Raw genomic sequence first — 23,876 nt, 5'->3', positions numbered from 1 at the left:
GGAGTGCAGTCTGGAAGAGACTGCTGGTGGGGGACCATCAATCTGTTACTCTGCAGTCTGTGGAGTGCAGTCTGGAAGAGACTGCTGGTGGGGGACCATCGATGGAGGGTGCTGTTCTTCCTCCCCATCGTCTTCAGTTTTCTGTCATCAGAAAGGTTCTAAATACTTTGACCAGGGAGATCAATTATATTCATTGATCTAAGAATTACACTGTTAAAAACTCAGGAAGTACCTCTCGATCTGCACAAGCTGATAATAAAACAATGCCCTGATAATAAAACATGGATTAGAGAGGACAGACAATAATGATGCCGAAAAATAACAACTTTGTTTAGTCATTTAAAATTAATGATATACATTGCAATTGTATGTTGTATGCATTGCAACATATTGCTCCTCCCAGCACAGAGCAGGTTTTTGCTTCTCACGGGTGACAGTGACATTCCTGCTCCAATCCCTAATGGTGTCCAGTGTTGTTCCTAAAACATAACAACAGTGACAGATGTGACAACATTTCTAATCAATACTGAAATTCTATGCTTAGATTATTGATACAATGTTTACCTGGAAGAGTTTCTGCCATTTCCCTTTCTGCCTCTGTTGCAACTTCTGTTGCTGGGAAAACCCTCTATGGCAGAGAGTCCACTACATCAAAACAACAGGACATGTTAGGAACATCACTAGAGTCAACCAGCATCAAGTAAATGAAGAACAATTCCAAGTGTACTAACGTTTCCTCTGGCGTATCTTTTTCCCATGGTGGAGAAGTGCATCAGTCAGGAGGTCAATAAGATGGGACGGCCTCATTTCTTTGGTGACCTTCCCAAAGCGCCTCAGATACGACCACAGCCTCTCCATCTGCTCCCCATCTGCCAGTCCAGCACCTTCCACATATCGGGTGTTGAATTTCATCTAGAAATATAAAATCATGTCATACCATGGTAAAAGGGTTATTTGTTTACACCTTATAAAATATGAATAAATACCTACTAATAATATTAATGATCCTGTTCAAGTACCTGACATGACAAGTCATGTCCATCAGCATGGAAAACTGGAACAACCAATTTGGTCCCATGCTTCAATTCAGGAAAGTTTCTCTAAAAAGTTATGGACCAAATGTTCACGTTAAAACTATTTTTGGAGAAAACTGCTTTTCAAATGTTAAAGTCAATGAGAGCTTGAATAAAAAAGGTTCATTACTTCACATGTGGCTGCATCTGGCATCAATGTCCTCCATGAAGATGAGATTGATGTTCTGGCCTCTCATCCCCTCCTTCATCTCTCAGCAGGTTCACTGCATCTGGCATCAATGTCCTCCATGAAGATGAGATTGTTCTGGCCTCTCATCCCCTCCTTCATCTCTCAGCAGGTTCACTGCATCTGGCATCATTGTCCTCCATGAAGATGAGGTTGATGTTCTGGCCTCTCATCCCCTCCTTCATCTTTCAGCAGGTTCACTGCATATGGCATCATTGTCCTCCATGAAGATGAGGTTGATGTTCTGGCCTCTCATCCCCTCCTTCATCTTTCAGCAGGTTCACTGCATATGGCATCAATGTCCTCCATGAAGATGAGATTGATGTTCTGGCCTCTCATCCCCTCCTTCATCTCTCAGCAGGTTCACTGCATCTGGCATCAATGTCCTCCATGAAGATGAGATTGATGTTCTGGCATCTCATCCCCTCCTTCATCTCTCAGCAGGTTCACTGCATCTGACAAACTACAGAAGAGATACATCATTATTTACAAACTAAATTAATCAAATACTGAAAATAAATATTGAAAACAAACTGAAAAAACCTTATTACTGCATCCCACCTTTCAGCCTTTTTCATGTTCAGGAAGTGAAGCGGGTGGTCACGCTGGCAGGAAACCCCCAACACGCCTGTTGCCCGCTTGAAATCCATGGCAACCCTAAAAAAATCTATTATAATATCTAGTACAGTACAGGTATAGTGTACTGAGCTGTTGATAACTAATAATATCTAGTACAGTACAGGTATAACATACTGAGCTGTTGATAACTAATAATATCTAGTACAGTACAGGTATAACATACTGAGCTGTTGATAACTAATAATATCTAGTACAGTACAGGTATAACGTACTGAGCTGTTGATAACTAATAATATCTAGTACAGTACAGGTATAACATACTGAGCTGTTGATAACTAATAATATCTAGTACAGTACAGGTATAACGTACTGAGCTGTTGATAACTAATACTATCCAGTACAGTACAGGTATAATATACTGAGCTGTTGATAACTAATAATATAAAGTACAGTACAGGTATAAGTACTGAGCTGTTGATAACTAATAATATCTAGTACAGTACAAGGTATAATGTACTGAGCTGTTGATAACTAATAATATCTAGTACAGGATAATGTACTGAGCTGTTGATAACTAATAATATCTAGTACAGTACAGGTATAATGTACTGAGCTGTTGATAACTAATAATATCCAGTACAGTAATAACGTACTGAGCTGTTGATAACTAATAATATCTAGTACAGTACAGGTATAATGTAATGAAATGCTTCCTTGCAGGTTAACCTCTTGACAATGCAACAACAATAGAACAAGTCAGTAGCTAAGTTAATAAATAGGGTACAACAATAGTAATAAACCCTTCATTCAACAGTATCCTGAACATAGCTGGGTGTTTCTGGGATAGAGGGTTGATATTAAAGTCAGTACTACAATAGTAGTAAACCCTTAATTCATCAGTATCCTGAACATAGCTGGGTGTTTCTGGGATAGAGGGTTGATATTAAAGTCTATATATTCAGCAATACAGTAAGATTTTGAGACACAATCACTTCCTATTGGTCAGCTGCAGGGAACCGCCAACTTCTCTAAGACACAATCACTTCCTATTGGTCAGCTGCAGGGAACCGCCAACGTCTCAGGAGATATGTATTTTAAGCAGTAAGTAAAACTGCCTAGGCCTTGGAGAATCTGGCCCAAAAAGACAGACCATCTGTTTATCTGTAATGTACTTATCCTCATAAGGTTTATCTCCTGAATTAATCTTTGTGTTTTCCGGTTGTGTTGAGTGGGACAAAGGAACATAGTGTTTAATATGATCCTATTGTCTATTGGCTTCAAGAAGATATTCACTTTATCCATTACAACAATCTGAGCCCCCTTATCTGCTGGTTTAATCACTATATTTCTAGAACATTTATAAGGTTAAGCTGATAACAGGTCTGGTTCTGAATAGTGAAAAGGAAGCCACATCCCTACGTATAAGAGTCTGTATAGTTTCTGACTCCAACTGAGGTTCCCAATGTGAGGGGTTTGGAAATAGTATCTGAGGAAAATCTGTTTCATATTCAAAATGATCTGATAACTTCAATCTTCTATGATAGACGTGTAGATCCCTGCGGAGCTCCTCCCAGTCCACCTGTTTAGGAGTTGGTATGAAAGTCAGTCCACCTGTTTAGGAGTTGGTATGAAAGCCAGTCCACCTGTTTAGGAGTTGGTATGAAAGTCAGTCCATCTGTTTAGGAGTTGGAATGAAAGTCAGTCCACCTGTTTAGGAGTTGGTATGAAAGTCAGTCCACCGGTATAGGAGTTGGTATGAAAGTCAGTCCACCTGTTTAGGAGTTGGTATGAAAGTCAGTCCACCTGTTTAGGAGTTGGTATGAAAGTCAGTCCACCTGTTTAGGAGTTGGTATGAAAGTCAGTCCACCTGTTTAGGAGTTGGTATGAAAGTCAGTCCACCTGTTTAGGAGTTGGTATGAAAGTCAGTCCACCTGTTTAGGAGTTGGTATGAAAGTCAGTCCACCTGTTTAGGAGTTGGTATGAAAGTCAGTCCTCTTTATAGAACCTCACTCTCGGCTTGGTTGAGCCCAATGGGACATTGCTGGTCAAGACCTGAAATGGGTTGTGAAGTAGTATGGACATATTGATGGAACAAGGTCACTAAACTGGTGGTTAGACAGGGTAGATCCAAGAGCCTCTGCTGTCATCTAGAGGGTGTTTCTCTGTACTGCTTGACACATGGAGACTCAACGGAGGCCCAGTGCAAGTGCTCAAAGGCCCAAACAATTGTTTGTCAGGCTGGGATCTATAAAGCAGTATGTTCTTCAATTAGATGCCAACTAATATTCATACAGGGACAATAGGTGGGACAGGAGGAAGAATGGTGTTCCTGATTCATACAGGGACAATAGGTGGACAGGAGGAAGAATGGTGTTCCTGATTCATACAGGGACAATAGGTGGACAGGAGGAAGAATGGTGTTCCTGATTCATACAGGGACAATAGGTGGACAGGAGGAAGAATGGTGGTCCTGATTCATACAGGGACAATAGGTGGACAGGAGGAAGAATGGTGTTCCTGATTCATACAGGGACAATAGGTGGACAGGAGGAAGAATGGTGTTCCTGATTCATACAGGGACAATAGGTGTACAGGAGGAAGAATGGTGTTCCTGATTCATACAGGGACAATAGGTGGACAGGAGGAAGAATGGTGGTCCTGATTCATACAGGGACAATAGGTGGGGCAGGAGGAAGAATGGTGTTCCTGATTCATACAGGGACAATAGGTGGGGCAGGAGGAAGAATGGTGTTCCTGATTCATACAGGGACAATAGGTGGACAGGAGGAAGAATGGTGTTCCTGATTCATACAGGGACAATAGGTGGACAGGAGGAAGAATGGTGTTCCTGATTCATACAGGGACAATAGGTGGGCAGGAGGAAGAATGGTGGTCCTGATTCATACAGGGACAATAGGTGGGCAGGAGGAAGAATGGTGGTCCTGATTTACACTATTCCTCTTTTTTCTTTAGAGCTTCAGATTGAGATTGTTGTTATTCTCCAATATGTAATTATCCTAGATCATAATGAATCAGATTACATGGAGAGGAGGGACCTGATCCTAGATCATAATGAATCAGATTACATGGAGAGGAGGACCTGATCCTAGATCATAATGAATCAGATTACATGGAGAGGAGGACCTGATCCTAGATCATAATGAATCAGATTACATGGAGAGGAGGACCTGATCCTAGATCATAATGAATCAGATTACATGGAGAGGGGGACCTGATCCTAGATCATAATGAATCAGATTACATGGAGAGGAGGGACCTGATCCTAGATCATAATGAATCAGATTACATGGAGAGGGGGACCTGATCCTAGATCATAATGAATCAGATTACATGGACCTGATCCTAGGTCAGCTCTCTTCTTCTGATACACTTCCCAGGACTCACCAGGACAAAGAAACCAAACACTTACTGTTGTAGAGTCTCGTTACAGCAGGTGTTTACTGCCATCTAGTGGAAGTTACAAATTAAACACTATTTTCAGGGTGGGGAGTGTGCTGAATGAAGCAGGAAGTAACATGTTTATTTTGTACAGGATCCATTTTGAGACGACAGAGCAGAAAACACTATATGGAGAGACCTGAAAAATAAAGTGAGTATTTCTAAGTATTACTGAACAGTAATCAATTCTAAAGGACAGAGAACGTGAATGAATAACAGGAATGATATATTAGAAGAACTGTTAGAAGAACTGCTACTTGAGCTGAGTTGCTGACAGACAGCAGTTTTCAAAGTGGAAACTAATCAGTAGGTCTACATGTTATCAGTAAAACGTCTGGTAAAGATGGTGGAGGAGCTTTTACATTATATGGTTTTATGTTTATCTCAGGGTTTCTCATCCTTTTGTTCTGACCAGCACTTACACACCTGATTCAACTAATCATCAAATATTTTAAGACAGTTTAATATTTGAGGCAAACAAATGAACATTCTGAAATTAAAACCTTTTGGGTTTGTAGGCCTGTTAAACATTTTTTGGGGAAAATGACACGTCTGTTGGCCATTAAATAGCCTATTCATTTCTATGGCAATGTAGTTTATTGTTGTTGTAGTCTTTTGTTATTATGCAATTATTAATGGCCGTGTTAATTCAGTTGGAAGTTAGAGCTGTGACCATTGTCACACTTGATATAGCAATTGCTGATTAGCTGTTAGAATGCATTAGATTGAAGATATCAGTCAGTTAGATTAGACTACAAGTAAAAGATTACCTGGCTGTTGTTGACAAGCATAGACCTATTCAGTTCATAACCATGTTATTAATATTTGATTCAGTGATTGAAATTACGACCCCATCCTCAGTAGCCTATTCCAGCAGGCTACTGGGCAACAGAAGCACTTCCTACCACCAAATCGCCTCGCTATTCATGTTGAATAAATATATTTGTCAATTTGAACTAGGCTAGCTGCTAAATCGTTCATCTTACATCTTGCCTACATCTTGCCCAGGCTACTGTAGGCTATCTGAAATAACATGTAGGCCTCAGGCGCTACCAGGGACTATTTTTTGGGGCTAGTTTTCAGGCCTTGTTGGGAGGGTTTTGAGTAGTCATTGGGCTAGAAAAAGTCATTACATTAAATCACCTGACGGTTTGGATGTGTCTGTTAGTAAATGTTTTATTTCTAAGAGATCATTAATAAATGAGAACAACTGACTTTCAATAATTTCTTGTCACTGTGTTAACGACAACCAACATGCTGGATCTCTGTTTAGGGGTCAGTGCTCGAAAATTTGTCTCTCTAGGGAGAGAGAGGAGGGGGGCCCTGCCTCTAAAATGAGTCTCTCTGAGGGACATGACACCAAAACTAAGAGGTGAGCTGACAATATTGTTTAAGAAGGCATATTCCAAAACGTTTTTTAATCAGAAATGATTGCTTATGTGTACATTCTATATAACTGTTCTAGATTGTAGATGTGTATACATTCCTGTATATTTAACTGTGATATGTGGTTGTCTCACCTAGATATTGTCATGCTCTGACCTAGGAGAGCTGTGTTTTCTCTGTTTAGCTAGGCCAGGGTGTGATAGGTGGGTGGGCATTCTATGTTTTTGTTTTCTATGTTTTGGCCGGGTATGGTTTCCAATCAGAGGTAGGTGTCTATCGTTGTCTCTGATTGGAAGCCATACTTAGGCAGCCTGTTTTTCCTTGGTTGGTGTGGGTGGTTGTTTTCCTTTTTGTTAGTATACCTGACGGAACTGTTGGCTGTTGTTTTTGTTTAAGCGTTTTCATTAAAGTAAAGTATGAGCACTCTACACGCTGCGCCTTGGTCCCCTTTATACGACCCTCATTACAGAACTACCCACCATGATTGGATAAAGCGGCGTGCCCAGGCAGAAATGGACACCTGGTCACATAAGGAGTGGACGGAAAGGAGAAACTGGACTTGGGGCCAGGTAATAGAGAGATATCGGAGCCTACCGGGGAAGAACGAGAGGCAGCCCCAAAACATTTTTTTGGGGGGGGCACACGGGTAGTTTGGCTGGGCCAGGGGTGAGACCTGAGCCAACTCCCCGTGCTTATTGTGGTGAGCATGTGCCTGCCTCTCGCACTCTCTCTCCAGTGTGCCTCCATAGCCCAGTACGTCCTGTGCCTGCTCCTCATGCTCTCCCTCCAATGCGCCTCCATAACCAGTACGTCCTGTGCCTGCTCCTCGCACTCTCCCTCCAGTTCGCCTCCATAGCCCAGTATGACCGGTGCCTGCTTTGAGCACTCGGTCCTCAGTGCGTCTCCCCAGTCCGGTGAGACCTGTTCCAGCTCCACGAATAAAGCCTCCAGTGATAATCTGTGGTCCGAAGCCTGTAGAGATGATCCATGGCACGAAGCCTCTAGTGATGATCCATGGCCCGGAGCCTGTAGAGATAATCCATGGCAAGAAGCCTGTAGGGATTATCCATGGTCCGGAGCCCGTAGGGATAATCAATGGCACGAAGCCTGTAGGGATAATCCATGGCCCGGCACCTGTAGAGATGATCCATGGCACAAAGCCTCCAGTGATAATCCAGGGCACGGAACCTGTATTGATGATCCAAGGCATGGAGCCTGCAACAACGGTCTCTAGTCCGGAACCTACAACGACGCTCTCCAGTCTGGAGCCTCCAGCGACGCTCCTCAGCTCCAGCGACGCTCTCCAGCCCGGAGTCTTCAGCGGCGGCCTGCAGCACAGAGTCTTCAGCAGCGGCGTGCAGCACAGAGTCTTCAGCGGCGGCCTGCAGCCCGGAGTCTTCAGCGGCGGCCTGCAGCCCGGAGTCTTCAGCGGCGGCCTGCAGCTCGGAATCTTCAGCGGCGATGGCGTTCCAGATCCTCCGGCAATGATCCACGGTCTGGTTCCTCCGGACACACAGAAGCGGGGGGAACAGTGGGCGGGGGGGTGGGCTACGCCCAGAACCAGAGCAGCCGCCAATTATAGATGCCCACCCGGACCCTCCCCAATTGTTTCAGGTTTGTGGCCGGGAGTCCGCACCTTTGGGGGGGGTACTGTCACGCTCTGACCTAGGAGAGCTGTGTTTTCTCTGTTTAGCTAGGCCAGGGTGTGATAGGTTGGTGGGCATTCTATGTTCTTGTTTTCTATGTTTTGGCCGGGTATGGTTTCCAATCAGAGGCAGGTGTCTATGGTTGTCTCTGATTGGAAGCCATACTTAGGCAGCCTGTTTTTCCTGTGTTGGTGTGGGTAGTTGTTTTCCGTTTTGTTAGTATACCTGACGGAACTGTTGGCTGTCGTTTTGTTGTTTTTGTTTAACCTCTCTGGGCCAGTGGGACGCTTGCGTCCCACCTACTCAACAGCCAGTGTAATCCCGTGGCGCGATATTCAAATACCTTAGAAATGCTATTACTTCAATTTCTCAAACATATGACTATTTTACACCATTTTAAAGACAAGACTCTCGTTAATCTAACCACACTGTCCGATTTCAAAAAGGCTTTACAACGAAAGCAAAACATTAGATTATGTCAGCAGAGTACCCAGCCAGAAATAATCAGACACCCATTTTTCAAGCTAGCATATAATGTCACATAAACCCAAACCACAGCTAAATGCAGCACTAACCTTTGATGATCTTCATCAGATGACAATCCCAGGACATTATGTTATACAATACATGCATGTTTTGTTCAATCAAGTTCATATTTATATCAAAAACCAGCTTTTTACATTAGCATGTGACTAGCATGTGACTAGCATTCCCACCGAACACTTCCGGTGAATTTACTAAATTACTCACGATAAACGTTCACAAAAAAACATAACAATTATTTTAAGAATTATAGATACAGAACTCCTTTATGCACTCGCTATGTCCGATTTTAAAATAGCTTTTCGGTGAAAGCACATTTTGCAATATTCTGAGTAGATAGCCCGGCCATCACAGGCTAGCTATTTTGACACCCACCAAGTGTGGTACTCACCAAACTCCGATTTACTATTAGAAAAGTTTGATTACCTTTGCTGTTCTTCATCAGAATGCACTCCCAGGACTTCTACTTCAATAACAAATGTTGGTTTGGTTCCAAATAATCCATAGTTATATCCAAATAGCGGCGTTTTGTTCGTGCGTTCAAGACACTATCCGAAGGGTAAAGAAGGGTGACGCGCCCGAACGCGTTTCGTGACAAAAAATTTCAAAATATTCCATTACCGTACTTCGAAGCATGTCAAACGCTGTTTAAAATAAATTTTTATGCGATTTTTCTCGTAAAAAAGCGATAATATTCCGACCGGGAGTCGTTGTTTTCGTTCAAAGAGAGAGAAAGTAAACATGGTGTCGGCTCGTGCACGCGCCTCCAGTCTCATTGTCCTCAGATCGACCACTTACCAAATGCACTAATGTTTTTCAGCCATGGCCTGCAAAGCCACCATTCATCGTTCTGGCGCCTTCTGAGAGCCTATGGGAGCGTTAGAAAATGTCACGTTATGCCAGAGATCCCCTGTTTTGGTTAGAGATGATCAAGAAGGCCAAGAAATAGTCAGAGAGAGCGCTTCCTGTTTGGAATCTTCTCAGGTTTTGGCCTGCCAAATGAGTTCTGTTATACTCAGACACCATTCAAACAGTTTTAGAAACTTTAGGGTGTTTTCTATCCAAATCAAACAATTATATGCATATTCTAGTTACTGGGCAGGAGTAGTAACCAGATTAAATCGGGTACGTTTTTTATCCGGCCGTGCAAATACTGCCCCCTATCCCCAACAGGTTAAGCGTTTTCATTAAAGTAAAGTATGAGCACTCTACACGCTGCGCCTTGGTCCCCTTTATACGACCCTTGTTACAGATATCTATATATCCATTGATTATCAGGAATGGAATGTTAGTATCCTGTATATTTGACTGTGATATGTGGTTGCCTCACCTAGATATCTAAAGATAAATGTACTTACAGATGCCATATCTTACTTTGACCCAGTTTCTCACAGTTTCTCACAAAATATAATTGACCAACATTTCTGAAAATATATATATAGCATTTTGGAATGAAACTCTTCTTATGTTTCCCCATCTGAGCTCAGAGTAGATGAGAGATGTAATGTTTGTCTCTGTTGTGTTGAAGCCCAATCAAGCAGGAGAGACCAGCCTCCCCTGTACCCAGCTGTGTGTCGATGAAGAGTAACAAGTCTATGGGTCTACCTATAAAGTTTAGAGAGGGAGACTTTTCTACTGAACAAAGGTAAGAAGAACTCATGGGTCATGGTCAGTGAGTTAAACAACACTCTAGTCATTTCTCCTCTCCCATTTTCCCATTTATTTTTCTTGGTTTAAAAATCCATAGGCTAATACGTGTGTGTGTGTGTGTGTGTGTGTGTGTGTGTGTGTGTGTGTGTGTGTGTGTGTGTGTGTGTGTGTGTGTGTGTGTGTGTGTGTGTGTGTGTGTGTGTGTGTGTTTGATTAGGAGATGTAATCTCTATCCTGATTGCCTAGTCAGTTTTACCCCTACCTACATGTACATATTACCTCAACTACCTGGTACCCCTGCACATTGACTCAGTATTGGTACTCCTTATAGCCTCATTATTACCTCAACTACCTGGTACCCCTGCACATTGACTCAGTACTGGTACTCCTTATAGTCTCATTATTACCTCAACTACCTGGTACCCCTGCACATTGACTCAGTACTGGTACTCCTTATAGCCTCATTATTACCTCAACTACCTGGTACCCCTGCACATTGACTCAGTACTGGTACTCCTTATAGCCTCATTATTACCTCAACTACCTGGTACCCCTGCACATTGACTCAGTACTGGTACTCCATATAGTCTCATTATTACCTCAACTACCTGGTACCCCTGCACATTGACTCAGTACTGGTACTCCATATAGTCTCATTATTACCTCAACTACCTGGTACCCCTATACATTGACTCAGTACTGGTACTCCATATAGTCTCATTATTACCTCAACTACCTGGTACCCCTGTACATTGACTCAGTACTGGTACTCCTTATAGCCTCAACTACCTGGTACCCCTGCACATTGACTCAGTACTGGTACTCCTTATAGTCTCATTATTGTTATTTTGTTGTGTTACTTTTTCCTTTTTTATTGAGCATGTTTTTCTTACTTTTTAACTGTATTGTTGAGAAAGGGCTCGTAAGTAAGCGTTTCATGGTAAAGTGTACCCCTTTTGTATTCGCCGCATGTGAGAAATACAAATTGATTTGATTTGAAGCTTATGCCCAGAAACACGTCATTGCGTCTAACGGTTGTCTTGTGCGAAACTGAGCATGTGCAGGCCGTCAAATCAAAGGCACTTCTTCGAAATAAAGTTGTTTTTGACAAAAGTTAAAACGTGTCAGTTTGTCCCTTTCACGAGGTTGGAGTAATAACATGTTCAACTTCGATTTTCAAAATTAACAATAACTAAGGAAGTCATTTTTAGCTCTCTCATTGCCTCAAACCCCAAACCCTGGCCTGTTCTACTTCATATGCGTTCCCAGATACCACGACGCCCCTCATGGAACTTCACTGGACTTTATGCAAACTGGAAACCATATATCCTGGGGCTGCAGTTATTATAGCTAAAGATTTTTTTACCAAGCAAATTTGAGGAAAAGGCTACCTAAATTCTATCATCATATTGACTGTAGCATTTGCGCTGGAAAAACACTGGATCTTTGTTACTCTATCTTCCGGGATGCATACAAGGCCCTCCCCTGCCCTCCTTTCTGCAAATCTGACAACGACTCCATTTTGCTCCTCCCTTCCTATAGGCAGAAACTCAAACATGAATCACCTGTGCTAAGGACTATTCAATACTGGTCTGACCAATCGGTATCCGCGCTTCAAGATTGTGTTGATCACGCGGACTGGGATATGTTCCGGGTGTCTTCTGAGAATATATGGACATGTACACCTAGACGGTTATTGAGTTTATCAAGAACTGTATAGGAGATGTTGTACCCACTGTGACTATTAAAACGTACTCTAACCAGAAACCCTGGAAAGATGGCAGCATTCGCTCAACTTAAAGCATGAACCACCGCATTTAACCAGGGGAAGGTGATGGGGAATATGGCAGAATACAAACAGAGTAGTCGCTCCTTCCGCAAGGCTATCAAACAGATCGAATGGCGCCGGAGAGGATGGCTGACGTTTCACGTGCTATTTTGTTTGTTTTTTTGCCTTGTTTGTAACTTATTTTTTTACTTATTTTGTACATAATGTTGCTGCTACCGTCTCTTATGACCTGAAAGAACTTCTGGACATCAGAACAGCGATCACTCAACTCGAACTGGAAAAAAATATATATTTACATGTATTTATAATATACTGCTTTCCCGGGAACAGGCCCAAATCCCTGTCATTTGCGTGAAGAAAAGACGGAGGAAGAGTGAGCTTAGGTCGGGCTGCATTTTGAGAATTGCCGTCTGAGAATTTGTTATCAGGGTGGGGAGACGGCTGAACTGAAAAAGAGAGTAAAGTTGTTATTTTGATTTTGATACGAACGATCAGAAAACACTATATGGAGAGCAGTACAAAATAAAGTATTACTGAACAGTAATCAATTCTAATGTACAGAGTATGTGAATGAATACCTGGAATGAGATATTACTAGTTAGTAGAACTGCTACTTGAGCTGAGTTGCAGACAGACAGCAGTTTTCAAAGTGGAAACTAATCAGTAGCCCTGCATATTATAAGGTAGGCTATATAGATTGTCATTATGGAGACACCTATGTTACAACCCTTTTTCCATAAAACATAGATGCCCACCCGGACCCTCCCCAATTGTTTCAGGTTTGTGGCCGGGAGTCCGCACCTTTGGGGGGGGTACTGTCACGCTCTGACCTAGGAGAGCTGTGTTTTCTCTGTTTAGCTAGGCCAGGGTGTGATAGGTTGGTGGGCATTCTATGTTCTTGTTTTCTATGTTTTGGCCAGGTATGGTTTCCAATCAGAGGCAGGTGTCTATGGTTGTCTCTGATTGGAAGCCATACTTAGGCAGCCTGTTTTTCCTGTGTTGGTGTGGGTAGTTGTTTTCCGTTTTGTTAGTATACCTGACGGAACTGTTGGCTGTCGTTTTGTTGTTTTTGTTTAAACTCTCTGGGCCAGTGGGACGCTTGCGTCCCACCTACTCAACAGCCAGTGTAATCCCGTGGCGCGATATTCAAATACCTTAGAAATGCTATTACTTCAATTTCTCAAACATATGACTATTTTACACCATTTTAAAGACAAGACTCTCGTTAATCTAACCACACTGTCCGATTTCAAAAAGGCTTTACAACGAAAGCAAAACATTAGATTATGTCAGCAGAGTACCCAGCCAGAAATAATCAGACACCCATTTTTCAAGCTAGCATATAATGTCACATAAACCCAAACCACAGCTAAATGCAGCACTAACCTTTGATGATCTTCATCAGATGACAATCCTAGGACATTATGTTATACAATACATGCATGTTTTGTTCAATCAAGTTCATATTTATATCAAAAACCAGCTTTTTACATTAGCATGTGACTAGCATTCCCACTGAACACTTCCGGTGAATTTACTAAATTACTCACGATAAACGTTCACAAAAAAACATAACAATTATTTTAAGAATTATAGATACAGAACTCCTTTATGCACTCGCTATGTCCGATTTTAAAATAGCTTTTCGGTGAAAGCACATTTTGCAATATTCTGAGTAGATAGCCCGGCCATCACAGGCTAGCTATTTCGACACCCACCAAGTGTGGTACTCACCAAACTCCGATTTACTATTAGAAAAGTTTGATTACCTTTGCTGTTCTTCATCAGAATGCACTCCCAGGACTTCTACTTCAATAACAAATGTTGGTTTGGTTCCAAATAATCCATAGTTATATCCAAATAGCGGCGTTTTGTTCGTGCGTTCAAGACACTATCCGAAGGGTAACGAAGTGTGACGCGCCCGACGCGTTTCATGACAAAAAAATTCAAAATATTCCATTACCGTACTTCGAAGCATGTCAAACGCTGTTTAAAATCAATTTTTATGCGATTTTTCTCGTAAAAAAGCGATAATATTCCGACCGGGAGTCGTTGTTTTCGTTCAAAGAGAGAGAAAGTAAACATGGTGTCGGCTCGTGCACGCGCCTCCAGTCTCATTGTCCTCAGATCGACCACTTACCAAATGCACTAATGTTTTTCAGCCATGGCCTGCAAAGCCACCATTCATCTTTCTGGCGCCTTCTGAGAGCCTATGGGAGCGTTAGAAAATGTCACGTTATGCCAGAGATCCCCTGTTTTGGTTAGAGATGATCAAGAAGGCCAAGAAATAGTCAGAGAGAGCGCTTCCTGTTTGGAATCTTCTCAGGTTTTAGCCTGCCAAATGAGTTCTGTTATACTCAGACACCATTCAAACAGTTTTAGAAACTTTAGGGTGTTTTCTATCCAAATCAAACAATTATATGCATATTCTAGTTATTGGGCAGGAGTAGTAACCAGATTAAATCGGGTACGTTTTTTATCCGGCCGTGCAAATACTGCCCCCTATCCCCAACAGGTTAAGCGTTTTCATTAAAGTAAAGTATGAGCACTCTACACGCTGCGCCTTGGTCCCCTTTATACGACCCTTGTTACAGATATCTATATATCCATTGATTATCAGGAATGGAATGTTAGTATCCTGTATATTTGACTGTGATATGTGGTTGTCTCACCTAGATATCTAAAGATAAATGTACTTACAGATGCCATATCTTACTTTGACCCAGTTTCTCACAGCAGGAAAATAACAGCAAATGTGCATTTCTATGTGGATTGTAATTAAGGGACATTTTTTGTAGGGGTTGATCCATTTTTCATCAAATCAAGTCTGACATTTTTAAGTGTATATTGCACACTTTGGGAGCCTTTATAAGCCTTGTAGTTGTTGAGTAATTTCTTTCAACAGTAAAATATAATTGACCAACATTTCTGAAAATATATATATAGCGTTTTGGAATGAAACTCTTCTTATGTTTCCCCATCTGAGCTCAGAGTAGATGAGAGATGTAATGTTTGTCTCTGTTGTGTTGAAGCCCAATCAAGCAGGAGAGACCAGCCTCCCCTGTACCCAGCTGTGTGTCGATGAAGAGTAACAAGTCTATGGGTCTACCTATAAAGTTTAGAGAGGGAGACTTTTCTACTGAACAAAGGTAAGAAGAACTCATGGGTCATGGTCAGTGAGATAAACAAGACTCTAGTCATTTCTCCTCTCCCATTTTCCCATTTCTTTTTCTTGGTTTAAATATCCATAGGATAATACGTGTGTGTGTGTGTGTGTGTGTGTGTGTGGTGTGTGTGTGTGTGTGTGTGTGTGTGTGTGTGTGTGTGTGTGTGTGTGTGTGTGTGTGTGTGTTTGATTAGGAGATGTAATCTCTATCCTGATTGCCTAGTCAGTTTTACCCCTACCTACATGTACATATTACCTCAACTACCTGGTAGCCCTGCACATTGACTCAGTACTGGTACTCCTTATAGTCTCATTATTACCTCAACTACCTGGTACCCCTGCACATTGACTCAGTACTGGTACTCCTTATAGTCTCATTATTACCTCAACTACCTGGTACCCCTGCACATTGTCTCAGTACTGGTACTCCTTATAGTCTCATTATTACCTCAACTACCTGGTACCCCTGCACATTGACTCAGTACTGGTACTCCTTATAGTCTCATTATTACCTCAACTACCTGGTACGCCTGCACATTGTCTCAGTACTGGTACTCCTTATAGTCTCATTATTACCTCAACTACGTGGTACCCCTGCACATTGACTCAGTACTGGTACTCAAATCAAATCAAATGTATTTATATAGCCCTTCTTACATCAGCTGATATCTCAAAGTGCTGTACAGAAACCCAGCCTAAAACCCCAAACAGCAAGCAATGCAGGTGTAGAAGCACGGTGGCTAGGAAAAACTCCCTAGAAAGGCCAAAACCTAGGAAGAAACCTAGAGAGGAACCAGGCTATGAGGGGTGGCCAGTCCTCTTCTGGCTGTGCCGGGTGGAGATTATAACAGAACATGGCCAAGATGTTCAAATGTTCATAAATGACCAGCATGGTCAAATAATAATAATCATAGTAGTTGTCAAGGGTACAACAAGTCAGCAACTCAAGAGTAAGTGTCAGTTGTCTTTTTCATAGCCGATCTATGAGAGTATCTCTACCGCTCCTGCTGTCTCTAGAGAGTTGAAAACAGCAGGTCTGGGACAGGTAGCACGTCCGGTGAACAGGTCAGGGTTCCATAGCCGCAGGCAGAACATTTCAAACAGAACAGTTGAAACAGTTGAACTCAATCAGATTCCAAACTCTCCACCATGGCCAAGACCAAAGAGCTCTCCAAGGATGTCAGGGACAAGACTGTAGACCTACACAAGGCTGGAATGGGCTACAAGACCATTGCCAAGCAGCTTGATGAGAAGGTGACAACATTTGGTGCGATTATTCGCAAATGGAAGAAACACAAAAGAACTGTCAATCTCCCTCGGCCTGGGGCTCCATGCAAGATCTCACCTCGTGGCGTTGCAATGATCATGAGAACGGTGAGGAATCAGCCCAGAACTACACGGGAGGATCTTGTCAATGAACTCAAGGCAGCTGGGACCATAGTCACCAAGAAAACAATTGGTAACACACTACGCCGTGAAGGACTGAAGTCCTGCAGCGCCCGCAAGGTCCCCCTGCTCAAGAAAACATATACATGCCCGTCTGAAGTTTGCCAATGAACATCTGAATGGCTCAGAGGACAACTGGTGAAAGTGTTGTGGTCAGATGAGACCAAAATGGAGCTCTTTGACATCAACTCAACTCGCCATGTTTGGAGGAGGAGTAATGCTGCCTATGACCCCAAGAACACCATCTCCACCGTCAAACATGGAGGTGGAAACATTATGCTTTGGGGGTGTTTTTCTGCTAAGGGGACAGGACAACTTCACCGCATCAAAGGGACGATGGACGGGGCCATGTACCGTGAAATCTTGGGTGAGAACCTCCTTCCCTCAGCCAGGGCATTGAAAATGGGTCGTGGATGGGTATTCCAGCATGACAATGACCCAAAACACACGGCCAAGGCAACAAAGGAGTGGCTCAAGAAGAAGCACATTAAGGTCCTGGAGTGGCCTAGCCAGTCTCCAGACCTTAATCCCATAGAAAATCTGTGGAGGGAGCTGAAGGTTCGAGTTGCCAAACGTCAGCCTGGAAACCTTAATGACTTGGAGGAGATCTGCAAAGAGGAGTGGGAAAAAATCCCTCCTGAGATGTGTGCAAACCTGGTGGCCAACTACAAGAAACTTCTGACCTCTGTGATTGCCAACAAGGGTTTTGCCACCAAGTACTAAGTCATGTTTTGCAGAGGGGTCAAATACTTATTTCCCTCATTAAAATGCAAATAATTTTATAACATTTTTGACATGTGCTTTTCTGGATTTTTTGTTGTTATTCTGTCTCACTGTTCAAATAAACCTGCTATTAAAATTATAGACTGATCATTTCTTTGAAAGTGGGCAATGTACAAAATCAACAGGGGATCAAATACCCCCCTCCCCCCCCGTATAGCATTCAGAAAAAAAACATGATTATTTGTCTTTCTGAAATGAAACCATCAATTGTTAGATTTTGAACAACCTCATGCCATGATTAGATAGTGAAAAAAACACTATTTCATAATTTCTTTAAACACACACACGCAAATTATGAGTTTGCTTAATATTGTTTTAGGACAAAGGATTAATTTTGTTTCAAAACGCTTTATATTCATTTTCAGTAAGTTAGATGTTAGTGTGTGTGTGTGTGTGTGTGTGTGTGCACTACCTGGATGAGGAGATGTAATCTCATGTTTTGTCCACAGAAACCAACAGGAGAGATCAGAGTCAGAGATTCTCAGTGGTCAGTCTGCCCAGAGTCATCAAACAGACCTGGTCTACATATTCAGTGTATGTGGTCCTGTTATGTACATTTGTTTTTGTTTACCTCAAGTAAAGTTAATCTGTCAATCATTCATTAATGTGTTAATGAGAAAGCATTTATTTTCTTGCTTAACTTATTTACTTTATTTATTTCAGTTGCTTGAAAAGAATATTATGACATTTGTGAAGAACGAGCTGAAGATGTTCAAGAGGATTCTTAGTCCAGAACTCCCAGAAGGCTTTGAGAGTCAGAAGCAGGATAAGGAAGTGGTGGATGCTGAAGATGAGAACCAGGAGAGCAGTGCCAGAGAGGGGGCTCTGAAAATCACACTGCACATCCTGAGGAAAATGAACCAGAAGGAGCTGGCTGACACACTGGAGAAAAGTAAGAGCTGTCTGCATCATGTTGAATTCTGTTTTATAACATTTAAAAGCTGTAGCTAAAGTACAGCTAAAGTAGCTGTGTAACTCAATGATATTGTAGCAGCCTTAACACAACACCTAGTGACCTCATCAAGTAGCAGGAGATGTGTTAGAGACAGAGAGACATTAATAATAGCAATAATAATATACAGAGGAAAGTATTCAGACTCTTTTTTTCACATTTTATTTTACATTACAGGTTTTTAAAAATGTTCAGAAAATATAAAATAAAAAAAACAGAAATATCATATTTACATAAGTATTCAGACCCTTTACTCAGTACTTTGTTGAAGCACCTTTGGCAGCGATTACAGTCTCGAGTCTTCTTGGATATGACGCTACAAGCTTGGCACACCTGTATTTGGGGAGTTTCTCCCATTCTTCTCTGCAGATCCTCTCAAGCTCTTTCACGTTGGATGGGGAGCGTTGCTGCACAGCTATTTTCAGCTCTCTCCAGAGATGTGGTTCATTCGATTGGGTTCAAGTCTGGGCTCTGGCTACCAGTCAAGGACATTCAGAGACTTGTCCCGAAGCCACTCCTGCGTTGTCTTGGCTATGTGCTTCGGGTTGTTTTCCTGTCAGAAGGTGAACCTTCACCCCAATCTGAGGTCCTGAGTGCTCTGGAGCAGGTTTTCATCCAGGATCTCCCTTTACTTTTTTCCAGTCATCTTTCCCTCGATCCTGACTAGTCTCCCAGTCCCTACCGCTGAAAAAACATCCCCACAGCATGATGCTGCCACCACCAGGCTTCGCCGTATTGATGGTACCAGGTTTCCCCCAGACTTGACGCCTAGCGTTCAGGCTGTCATCTGCATTTTACTGAGTAGTGGCTTCCGTCTGGCCACTTTATCATAAAGGCCTGATTTGTGGAGTGCTGCAGAGGTGGTTGTCCTTCTGGAAGGTTTTCCCATCTCCACAGGGGAACTGTGGAGCTCTGTCAGAGTGATCATCGGGTTCTTGGCCACCTCCCTGACCAAGGCACCTTCTCCCCCGATTGCTCAGCTTGGCCGGGTGGCCAGCTCTAGGAAGAGTCTTGGTGGTTCTAAACTTCTTCCATTTAAGAATAATGGAAGCCACTGTATTCTTGGGGACCTTCAATGCTGCAGACATTTTTTGGTACGCTTCTCCAAATATGTGCCTCGACACAATTTGCTTTAATATGCACTGTCAATTGTGGGACCTTATATAGACAGGTGTGTGCCTTTCCAAATCATGTCCAATCAATTGAATTTACCACAGGTGGACTCCAATCAAGTTGTAGAAACATCTCAAGGATGATCAATGGAAACAGGAGGCACCTGAGCTCTCATAGAAAAGGGTCTGAATACTTATGCAAATAATGTATTTCTGTTTTTTGTTTTTTATTCCCAAACAACTGTTTTCGCATTGTTATTATGGGGGTTTGTGTGTAGGGTCATGGAAATTTCAGTACTGAGAGAGACTGACAATTATTCAAGCAATCATTGATTAATTATTGCAATAATGAAACCGTCGACCCCACCTTCCGAAGTGTGTGTGTTGCCGAGAGCTTAACTGATAATGAAAAAACAGAGATCTTATATAGACCATTAAAATCCTTAGTCAGTCATTTCTACCCTTCCCATAAGCCACCTTGGTCCATCTCCTGGTTATCTGCGCTGGATGTTGTTTTACTTCCGACCCAGTTTCCCAGATGCCAGGAAGATGAGACAATGAGGCATTGTTCTAAACTCTTCCAGGCTCTCTCTCTCTCGGGTCACCACATCTTGTCTATGGAATGCCAGTCTTCGGTTTTTATTACCTAGTCATTGTCAGCTCAAGCTATCTCTAGCAAAACCCATTTTTCTTGACCATACGCACAGACTAACTGCAGGAAGTGGAAACCATATCTTAAACACAGCAGTAGTAGGACAGAAATATCTTACTGTTTGTTAAGTAAATAATTGTTAAATATCCAACAAATGAGGTAAATACGTAATTTTTCTGTCTCAGTAGATTGATGAGTAAAACAATTATTTGAATCCATTTTAGAATAAGGTAACGTAACAAAATGTGGAAAAAGTAAAGTGGTCTGATTACTTTCCGAAAGCAATTGTAATCAGTCACACCAGTGTGTAATGCATTATGAAAACATTTACACATTTATACAGTCCGTTAAGAGAATAAATTATTATAATGTAAAACTTTATAACAGTCCTACAATACTGTAGGCATTAAAACAGACGTAATATTAATATCCTCTGTGTTATTTCTTCATTCAGATGAGCTTGCTGTGATTTGCCAACGTGAACTCAAATCTAATCTGAAGAAGAAGTTTCAATGTGTATTTGAGGGGATCGCTAAACAAGGAAACCCAACACTTCTCAATAAGATCTACACAGAGCTCTACATCACAGAGGGTGGAACAGGAGAGGTCAATAATGAACATGAGCTGAGACAGATAGAGACAACAACCAGGAAACAAGCAAGACCAGAGACTGCAATCAAATGTAACGACATGTTCAAACCCATAACTGGACAAGACAAACTTATCAGAACTGTGCTGACAAAGGGAGTCGCTGGCATTGGAAAAACGGTCTCTGTACAGAAGTTCATTCTGGACTGGGCTGAAGGAAAAGCAAATCAAGATATCCAATTTGTATTTTCATTCCCCTTCCGGGAGCTGAATTTGATGAAACGGGACAAACACACTTTGATTGAACTTCTAAATTACTTCTCAATGGAAACCAAACAATCAAGAATCTCCAACTACAACAAGTACAAAGTTCTGTTCATCTTTGATGGTCTGGATGAGTGCCGACTGCCCCTAGACTTCCAGAAGAACAAGATCTGTTGTGACGTCACAGAGTCAACCTCAGTGGATGTTCTGCTGACAAATCTCATTAAGGGAAATCTGCTTCCCTCTGCTCTCCTCTGGATAACTACCCGACCTGCAGCAGCCAATAAGGTCCCTTCAGGGTGTGTTGACCAGGTGACAGAGGTACGAGGGTTCAGTGACCCACAGAAGGAGGAGTACTTCAGGAAGAGATTCAATGATAAGGACCTGGCCAGCAGAATCATCTCACACATAAAGACATCAAGGAGCCTCCACATCATGTGCCACATTCCAGTCTTCTGTTGGATTTCCGCAATAGTCCTTGAACATATGCTGAAGCATAAGAGAGACGAGATGCCCAAGACTCTGACTGAGATGTACACACACCTTGTGGAGTTTCATACCAAACAGAAGAATGAAAAGTATCTTGGGAAAGAAGAGGCAGGTCCACACTGGAATAAAGAGAGCATTCTGTCACTGGGAAAAATAGCTTTTCAACAGCTTGTCAAGGGAAATCTGATTTTCTATGAAGAAGACCTGAAAGAGGCTGGCATTGATGCCAATGAAGCCTCAGTGTACTCAGGATTGTGCACACAGCTCTTTAAAGAGGAATGTGTGCTGTACCAGGACAAGGTGTACTGCTTCGTGCATCTGAGCATTCAGGAGTTTCTGGCTGCTGTATATGTGTTCCTCTCATTCATCAACAACAATGAGAATCTCATGGACAAACTGCAAACAAAAGACGAGCATGAAGTTACTGTCTACAAGAGTGCTGTGGATAAAGCCTTACAAAGTGAGACAGGAAACCTGGACCTGTTCCTCCGCTTCCTTCTGGGCCTCTCACTGGAGTCCAATCAGAAGCACTTACGAGGTCTACTGACAAAGACAAGAATCAGCTCACAGACCCATGAAGAAACAGTCAAGTACATCAAGGAGAAGATCAGGGAGAATCCCTCTCCAGAGAGGAGCATCAATCTGTTCCACTGTCTGAATGAACTGAATGACCATTCTCTAGTGGAGGAGATCCAAAGCTACCTGAGGTCAGGAAGTCTCTCAAAACCCAACCTGTCACCTGCACAGTGGTCAGCTCTGGTCTTTGTGTTGCTTACTTCAGAAAAAGAGCTGGATGTGTTTGACCTGAAGAAATACTCCAGATCAGAGGAAGGTCTTCTGAGGCTGCTGCCAGTGGTCAAAGCCTCCAGAGCTGTTCTGTGAGTACATAAAATTACATTTAAGCATTTATCATCAGGATGAAATATTCAGTTTGGAGAAAAATATTTATTTTTGATTAACATACTGAATCAGTGCATTGATAATCACATTAGTATAACAATATGACCATACAATTAATGGGAGAAAGAAGATGAATCTATATGTTGTTTGAGAGAATAAACCAAATGCATCTGCCATTGTCCTTCTACACTACTCGTTAAATTAACAGTGTGTTTGTGAAATCATGATGATCTCTTTGTCAGGCTGTCAGGCTGTGGAGTCACAAAGAAAGGCTGTGCTTCTCTGGTCTCAGCTCTGGAGTCAAACCCCTCACACCTGAGAGAGCTGGATCTGAGTAACAATGACCTGAAGGATTCAGGAGTGAAGCTGCTCTCTGCTGGACTGGGGAATCCCCACTGTAAACTGGAGACTCTGAGGTCAGTATTCCTGTAGTTGGTCAACAAGTGATAACTGTTCACCAGATCCACATGTGTTTACCAGACACACATAGTCCACACCATATGTGTTTGGACAGTGAAGCTTACAGTTTTAAACGTGGCGCTATGCTCCAGCATTTGGGATTTGAGATTCATGATTCATTGATTCATGTTCGTTTTACAGTTTTGTAATGAATGCACTTTGTGTATCTAGTCCCCCCATTTGAATAAGTCATATGTTTTCTGAGCAATTCACTTATATTGTATTAAAGTAGTCAAAAGTTTAGTATTTGGTCACATATTTCTTACCTGCAGTTATTACATCAAGCTTGTGATTCTACAAACTTGTTGAATGCATTTGCAGTTTGTCTTGGTTGTGTTTTGGATGATGTTTTTCCTAATAGAAACACTTCACTTGTGTTGTCAGTAAGAATAGAAGATGTTTCTGAAAACTTCTACAGTCACGTGGATGCTACCATGATTACGAATAATCATGAATAAATTGTGAATAATGATGAATAACAAAGTTACAGAGGCACAAGGATCTGTTATTGGTCATGGTGAGAGGTTTGCATGTTTTGTTGTAGCCTCTGTTATTGGTAATGGTGAGAGGTTAGCATGTTTTGTTGTAGCCTCTGTTATTGGTTATGGTGAGAGGTTAGCATGTTTTGTTGTAGTCTCTGTTATTGGTAATGGTGAGAGGTTAGCATGTTTTGTTGTAGCCTCTGTTATTGGTAATGGTGAGAGGTTAGCATGTTTTGTTGTAGTCTCTGTTATTGGTAATGGTGAGAGGTTA

At 42.1% G+C, this 23,876-nt stretch overlaps 1 protein-coding gene across 1 annotated transcript; it reads left to right on the top strand.

Annotated features, from left to right (window-relative positions):
- The first annotated feature begins 5,349 nt into the window (after positions 1-5,349).
- LOC106592354 (NLR family CARD domain-containing protein 3-like) lies at positions 5,350-23,329 on the top strand. The gene is made up of 8 exons (XM_082972260.1): positions 5,350-5,449; positions 6,572-6,670; positions 10,402-10,518; positions 15,345-15,461; positions 18,157-18,241; positions 18,371-18,599; positions 20,878-22,642; positions 22,907-23,329. The coding sequence occupies exons 2-8, from the start codon at positions 6,633-6,635 to the stop codon at positions 23,094-23,096; spliced, it is 2,541 nt and encodes an 846-aa protein (XP_082828386.1). The 5' UTR covers positions 5,350-5,449; positions 6,572-6,632; the 3' UTR covers positions 23,097-23,329.
- The last annotated feature ends 547 nt before the right edge of the window (positions 23,330-23,876 follow it).

Source organism: Salmo salar, unplaced genomic scaffold (genome assembly GCF_965601325.2).
Source record: "Salmo salar unplaced genomic scaffold, fSalSal1 ptg000619l, whole genome shotgun sequence".
Taxonomy (NCBI): domain Eukaryota; kingdom Metazoa; phylum Chordata; class Actinopteri; order Salmoniformes; family Salmonidae; genus Salmo; species Salmo salar.
Note: the sequence above shows the minus strand (reverse complement) of the source record. Positions and strands in the feature narration are given on the sequence as shown.